At 37.3% G+C, this 8,242-nt stretch overlaps 1 protein-coding gene across 1 annotated transcript; it reads left to right on the top strand.

Annotated features, from left to right (window-relative positions):
* The first annotated feature begins 7,294 nt into the window (after positions 1–7,294).
* LOC110313254 (olfactory receptor 52B2-like) lies at positions 7,295–8,242 on the top strand. The gene has a single exon (XM_021187278.1). It carries the CDS (start codon positions 7,298–7,300, stop codon positions 8,240–8,242), a length of 945 nt encoding a protein of 314 aa, XP_021042937.1. The 5' UTR covers positions 7,295–7,297.

Raw genomic sequence — 8,242 nt, 5'->3', positions numbered from 1 at the left:
AACACCACCCAATTCTTTTTATGAGTCACAGTTATACTGATAGCTAAAAAACAAAAGGACCCAACAAAGAAAGACAACTATAGACCAATTTCCCTTATGAATATTGATGCAAAAATACTCAATAAAATTCTCACAAACCAAATCCAAAATCACATCAAAATGATCATCCACCATGATCAAATAGGCTTCATTCCAGGAATGCAGGTATGTATATTCTATATACAAAAATCCATCAATGCAATCCACTATATAAACAAACTCAAAGAAAAAACATATGATCATCTCATTAGATGCTAAAAAGGCCTTTGACAAAATACAACATCCATCCATGATAAAAAAAATATTGGACAGATCAGAAATTCAAGGTGCTTACCTAAATATAATAAAAGCAATATCAGCGAACCAATAGCCAACATTAAACTAAATGGAGAGAAACTCTAAGCAATCCCATTAAATACGGGAACAAGACAGGCTGCTGACTCTTTCCCTACCTATTATATACTACTCAAAGTTCTAGCCCGAGCAATTAGACACCAAAAGAGATCAAAGGGATAAAAATTAGAAGTCAAGACACCACTATTGACAGGTGATATGACAGTATACATAAGTATACTCCAAAAATTCTACCAGAGAGCTCCTGCAGGTGATAAACAACTTCAGCAAAGTGGCTGGATATAAAGTTAACTCAAACAAATCATTAGCCTTCCTCTACTCAAAGGATAAAGGGGTTGAGAAAGAAATTAGGAAAACAACACCCTTCATAATTATCACAAATAATAATAATATCTTGGTGTGACTCTAGCCAAGCAAGTGAAAGATCTATATGAGAAGAACTTCAAATCTCTGAGAAAATTATCAATGAATACCTCAGAAAATGGGAAAATCTCCCACACTTGTGGATTGGCAGGATAAATACAGTAAAAATGGCTGTTTTATCAAAAATAATCTACAGATTCAATGCAATCTCCATCAAAATTCCAACTCAATTCTTCATAGAGTTAGAGCAATTCTCAAATTTATTTGAAATAACAAAGATCCCAGGAGAGCGAAAACTATTCTCAACAATAAAAGAACTTCCTGGGAAATCACCATCCCTGATCTGAAGTTATATTATAGAGCAATAACAATAAAAACTACATTTTATTGGTAGAGAATGAGGCAAGTAGATCAATGGAATAGAGTTGAAGTCCCAGAAATATTCCCACACACCTATGGTCACTTGATTTTTGACAAAGAAGCTAAACCATCCAGTGGAAAAAAGACAGCATTTTCAACAATTGTTACTGTTTCAACTGGTGGTCTGCACAATAGAAGAACGCAAGTCAATCCATTCTTATCTCCTTGTACAAAACTCAAGTCTAAGTGGATCAAGGACCTCCATATAAAACCAGATACGCTGAATCTAATAGAAGAGAAAATGAGGAAATGCCTTGAATACTTGGGCACAGGGGAATACTTCCTGAACACAATGCCAATTGCGTGTGCCTTAAGAGCAACAATTGACAAATGGGACCTCATAAAATTGAAGATTCTGTAAAGCAACGGACACTATCAATAGGACGAAATGGCAACCCACAGATTGGGAAAAGATCTTACTAATCCTACTTCCAATAGAGGGCTAATATCCAAAATATACAAAGAGCTCAAGAAGGTAGACTCCAGAGAACCAAATAAACCTATTAAAAAGTGGAATCCAGAGATAAATACAGAATTCTCAACGGAGGAACTTCAAATGGCTGAGAAGCACTTAAAAAACTGTTCAACATCCTTAGTCATCAGGAAAATGAAAATCAAAATGACCTTGAGATTCCACCTCACACCAGTCAGAATGGCAAAGATCAAAAATGCAGGTGACAGCAGATGTTGGGAGGATGTGGCGAAAGAGGAACAATCCTCCATTGCTGATGAAACTGCAAGCTAGTAAAATCACTTTGGAAATCAGTCTGGCAGTTCCTGAGAAAACTGGAAAAAGTTCTACCTCAGGACCTAGCTCTACCACTTCTGGGCATATACACAAAAGATGCTCCGACATATAACAAGAACGCTTGCTCCATTTGTCCCAGACGAACTTTTCTTTGGTCCCTGATCTGCAGGAAACAGGTCGTCTCTGGTTGCAGGTGAGAGAGGATTCAGCGAATGTGGGGTGACAAACAGACACGGACACAAGGGAGTGTGGTATCTGAATGCCCAATGTCAATTTGAGCATCAGACTATTTATACAGAAGAAAATAGGGAAGTTACACAAAACAGAGAAATGCAAACCTGGAGAGGCTGGCAGGAACCAACTGGGATAACATTCAATGTTAACAGCTGGGATCAAATACAGCTCGGCCTAAAGTCAGCTCAAAGTCAGTAGCTGGGGGCAAGGGTTTCATGCCCTTGCCATAGATCCTAGAGTCCACCTTCCCCCTAGGCCATTGTAATGCTTGTGTATGGGTGTAACTCAGCTACCTATGGCTCTAAGTATCTACCCTGGTTCCTCTTTAGATCACAAATTTCCTTCTTCCTAGAGAATGGTAAATTCCTATGTAGGGTAGTGACTAGCTGCCTAGACCCAGGGTCAGCTCAAGGACTGACTGCCTAGGANCTAACATGGCTATGTATTAAGGGAAAGCACATGGATCTGTTTTCCCACTAAAGCAAGGACATTGGAGCATTCGTTATACAAAATGCCACCATTCCAGGAGACTGAGTTTCCTTGAACTTTTTACCTCGGGACAGCGCCCAGGTTTTGGGGACCTGTTGCGCTTGTCACTACTGGAGAATGTAGCATCTACTATGTTCATTGCAGCCTTATTTATAATAATCAGAAGATGGAAACACCCCAGATGTCCCTCAACAGAAGAATGGATACAGAAAATGTGGTACATATACACAATGGAGTAATACACAGCGATTAAAATAATGACTTCATGAAATTTGCAGGCAAATGAATGGAACTAGAAAATATGATCCTGAGTGAGGTAACCCAGTCACAAAAACCACATGTGGTTTGTACTCACTAATAAGTGAATATTAGTCTAAAAGCTCACAATGTCCATGATATAACACACAGACCAGATGGACTTAAGAGGAAGGAAGACCAGGATGTGGATGCTTCAGTCCTGCATTGAGGGGGAACTGGATGATCGTGGTTGGTGGAGGGAAAGTGGTACTGGGGAGGCGCAAAGGAGGGGGAGGAAATAAGGATAACAGTATCTGGAACTGGAGGAGATGTGAAAGAGGTACAGACGGTTAGAAAATTGAACAAAAATTTGTAGCGGGGGGGTGGGGTGGATGAGAAACTGGGAATAGCCACTGGAGGGTCCCAGACACTGGGAAAATGTGAGCCTTCCAGGACCTAATGAGGATGACTTTAGCTGAAATGCACAGAGAATGGGGTAATAGAACCTATTGAGACCACCTACACTAAATAGTCACAGCTTCTGGTCGAGGGATGGGGCCACTCACTGGTCTCAAAGTTTTTTAACCCAGAAATGTTCCTTTCCAAAAGAAGAACAGAGACAAAAATGGAAGAGACTGAAGGAAGGGCCAACTGGGGACTGCCCCACCCGAGGGTCCATCATGTCTGCAGACACCTAACCCAACACTGTTGCCATAATTTAAAATAGTAATAATTGCAATGAATAATGGAAAAGCAAATAGGGAAATCCCTAATCAAAATCTTCAAGATATGCTCTACCAGTAATTTCTGAAAAATAATTTTCAATTTTTTTTCTTTCTTTTTTGGGCATATTCACAATTCTGCCAAGAGTCTTTTTTTTTTTTTTTTTTTTTTTTACATTTCATTTTTTATTAGATATTTTCTTCATTTACATTTCAAGTGCTATCCCAAAAGTCCCCTATACCCTCCCACACCCTGCTCCCCAACCCACCCACTCCTGCTTCCTGGCCCTGGCATTCCTCTGTACTGGGGCATATCATCTTCGCAAGGCCAAGGGCCTCTCCTCCCATTAATGGTTGACTAGGCCATCCTCTGCTACATATGCAACTAGAGAGACAGTTCTGGGGGGTAATGGTTAGATCATGTTGTTGATCTTTAAAACAATTCTTCCAAGGCAATGTCTTTAATGATATTTATCATCTAGCACTCTGTTCTTGCTCAAGTTTCCATCAACTCACCCCTTTCTCTTTATCCCACAAATGCTCTTAAGTTAATTTTACTTTGTCTATACTTTTTCTAAGTATGTCTGGGCTTCGATCCCATTTAAGGAATTAAGAGCCCTAATAACCGTTTTTTAATTTATTTATGGGACCCTAAAAGTGATTAGAAGTAAAAAAAATGAATAACTTGAAAACTAATCAATTTACATGTAATTATAACCTAGTACAGCACTGTTTTGAATTTGACTCCCCAATCCGTCCAATTTAGCTTCAACATTCTTAAGATACCCATTCTGATTCACCTGCTCTTGCAAGTCCCTCATGTTTTCTAATCTCTATCAACCTATTTCCCACAGCTCATCCACAGCAAATCCGATGGTGCTTAGCAAATCCTGTCTGTCCTTAATAATTCACCTTAAGGTTTTTATCCAACAACATTCAAGCCAAGAGCAGCACATTTGGGTATAAGACAAGGTCACTTGGGACCCAGGGAAGAAAAGCAAACCCACTTAAATGGGCCTCAAGCTCAAATACTCCATCTTAACCTTGAGTGGAACAGCTCTTCTTCAGACCTCCAGTGCACTAGGATCATTCCAGGATTGTAACCAGGTCTGTAACTCTACAGGTAGCACTCCAGGAAAAAGAAACGAAGGAAGGAGAGGAAAGGGTGAAAATGTCCTGGGTCAAAGACATCATGTAGGTAGAATAGATCCTTATATATGTTCAACCAAATATCACAAAAATTCCTAAACCCTTTGTAGAGGTTTTCAGTTTTAGAATGATCAGAGACACTTATTTAATGAAAACAAAACGATAGAAACCTGAGTGTTTATTCTTGAATCAATTGCAACTTTCTGTAATATTCACGTATTATTGCACAAAGGAAAACTTTGTCACTTTGCTTAAAATAACAACTCTGTCCTGAAGACTCTGTTTTGTGTGGAACATCACCCATAGTATTCCTGATAGATGTTCATACCTTCTCCACTGGAAACTTCAGCATGTACTAGTTTCTAATTTTGTTATCCATCTCTTTTGTTGTCCAGATATCTAGCTATAGTGACATGAAATATTTTCTCTTTAATGAAATTATTAACCTAGAAACAATAGAGTATAAAAGTATCAATATTTTCAAATTTTGTGCTTAGAAAATCAATTCAAGACTTTATTATCTTCATCATCATTCTTTTAATTAATGAATATAATCATTACTTCTATATCCTACTTCAAATTGATAATGCATTAAAAACAAGAACAATTGTAGTTTAGAACAAAAAAATATTCTTTTAGAAATGATGTCAGGTATATACATGTATTATCTCTGCACAGGGATTAATTTTGCCTTATTTGGCTTATCTAACTTTTGACATGTAGAAGCTTAATTTAACACTTAATTTGAAATAGAGCAAGGGAGAGTTATATGGGAGAGTTTAGAGAGGGGATAGAGAAGGCAAAAATGGTAAAATTATAGTATAATATAAAAAAGAAATTAAAAAGATAAAATCAAGTCATATACAGTAAGTTTTAGGTCTGAGATTCCAAACACCTCCATATTTTTACTACGCCAGGATACCTTCTAGGAGACATGTCTATTATTAAACACCACTGTGCCATTGACCAAATACAATTTTAATATAAAATATTGATGTCTGAATCAAACAACTTACTATGTAAAAATGCTGCGGTATAATTTGAGAACTAAACCAATTATCACAACATATTGGACTATTACATATTTATAATGATTTAACTATATAAAAACATCTATTTATGTATATTAAACAAGGTCTAAACATATGTGTATGTTTTAATTGCCATTAAAAATCTGGTGATATGTGTATGCCAGAAACTTAACAAGAACTGGGTAAGGGGCAAGTGTGAAGACTATCCAAGGTATGTCTGTAGTACCAACACTAAGCTGTAGTACCAACACTCAGCAGAATGAGGAAGAAGGGTCATGAGTGGAAGAAAGACCCGATTGTCTAGTGAGTCTGAGATCAAACTGGGATACAGAGAAAGACTCTGTTTCAAAATAAAATCCCAAAAGAAAACAACAATAATAGGAATAAAAGCCAAGTCATCAGACTTACAAATAATTTGGAAACATGTTAAATATGTCATGAGGTGGATGTAACAATAAAACACTAGTAATCCAAGAAAATAATCAATTACAGGGAGAAATTTTGTCCTAATATTAATATCATCATATTTCTAGGTAAAGCAACTTTGAAATACATGCTTTGATTTGTGATTTTAACTTTTATTAATATTTCTCCTTTTCTGTGATATTTATTAAAATTATAAAGTTGAAATGTTAAATAAAATTATAAAGCCTAAGCCTTAAAAGCACAATGTAATTACATTTGTGTAATATTAAAAACTTAATACTGTCTCTATATTAATATTTATTATGAATATATACCTTCCATTTTAGAATATTAACATAAATTCATGACTTTCATTTGGTGAGAGAAATTTGTATTTCTATAAAAATAATTATGTAGTTCAAAATATTTAATAACTATAATAAAATGCTATTTTGGTTAAAAAAAATACTTATATTAACCCCCAAATACTACTCCCTACAGAAACACAATCAAACATTTCCACAGAAATTTAGTAACTCCTTTTGACCGTTACCCACTCTCCAATTGTGTTTGGCTAATAATATGGAAATGATGAATTGTTACCTGTTGAGGCATTTGAGATTTCAGTTTTGTCATCCCACACATCCACTATTCTACCAAAGTGCTCACCTTGCTTTATACATAATTTCCCCACATAGTTCCTGGACCTTTTATCAGAATTAACTATTCATAATAAACTCAGGCAAAAATCCTAAAGTCCAATTCTCCAAACAAGACTAATACACGATTATATTCAGCTTCCTTGGCTGGGGTAAACACTTCAATGACTGGCCCGCTATACCCTACCATCCTAGGTGGTCATATTAGGAAATGGAAAGATTATACAATCAGTGCAAAAGGAAAGACTAAATCATGAGATTGGTACATGTTTAATGAGAACCTATTTATGAGAAGGCTTCCTCCTCTTAGCAAGTCGTCCAGAATTTTCAGCATTCCCACTCCAAGGAGTTCAAGTATTCATTTGATCATCAATTTACTAATCATTACCATTATAAACTGTTGTTCTTGTCTCCCTAGGAACCAGACCTTGAAGAGCTCCTGTGACCATGTCCTCATGTAATAATTCCATTCCTCAGCCCTTGATATTCATCCTGGCTGGAATCCCAGGCCTCGAATCCTCCCATGGCTGGTTCTCTATATCCTTTTTCTTGATATTTGTAATAACCATCATAGGAAATGTCACCATTTTAAATATCATTTGGATAGAGAAGACTCTCCATGAGCCGATGTTTCTCCTCTTGGCTACACTATCAGTTGTGGACTTGTGCCTGGTTACAGTCACTGTACCCCGAATGCTAGGAATCTTCTGGCTGAATGCCAAAGAAATCAGCCTTGAAGCCTGCCTCACACAGATGTTTTTCATCCCTTCCTTTTATGTCATGGAATCAGGGATCCTCTTGGCCATGGCTTTTGATAGATTTGCAGCTATTTGGTACCCTTTGAGGTACACAACCATCCTCAACAGCAACATGCTTGTGAAGATGGCACTGGCTATACTGGCAAGGGCAGCAGCAGTGGTAACCCCAGCACCAATCCTAACTAAAAGATTGGAAAGATTCCAAACTCAGGTCATTAGTTATTCCTACTGTGCGTACATGGCTGTAGTGATGATTGCTTGTGGGGACATTTCCAACCACATTGTCTATGGCCTCATGGTTATTGTAGCATCTGTGGGGATTGATCTACTTTTTGTCATTCTGTCATATACACTGATCCTTCGTGCTGTCTTTCATATTCCATCTTGGCAAGCCAGGAGCAAAGCTCTCAGCACATGTGGTTCTCATCTTTGTGTCATTGCTCTGTTTTATTCTCCAGTTGTCTTTTCCGTCTTATCCCAGATTTTAGGGTACCATATGGCTCCCTACTTACAGATTATAATTGACAATTTGTATTTCCTGGTGCCTCCTATGGTCAACCCCTTAATATATGCAGTCCGAACCAAACAGATAAGGGAGCGGGTATTGCGGATATTGAACTGTGAGAGGAAATAA

The sequence above is a fragment of the Mus pahari genome, chromosome 1, assembly GCF_900095145.1.
Source record: "Mus pahari chromosome 1, PAHARI_EIJ_v1.1, whole genome shotgun sequence".
In the NCBI taxonomy this organism is placed as follows: Eukaryota; Metazoa; Chordata; class Mammalia; order Rodentia; family Muridae; genus Mus; species Mus pahari.
The sequence above is the reverse complement of the archived record's forward strand: the minus strand, read 5'-3'. Positions and strand labels throughout refer to the sequence as shown.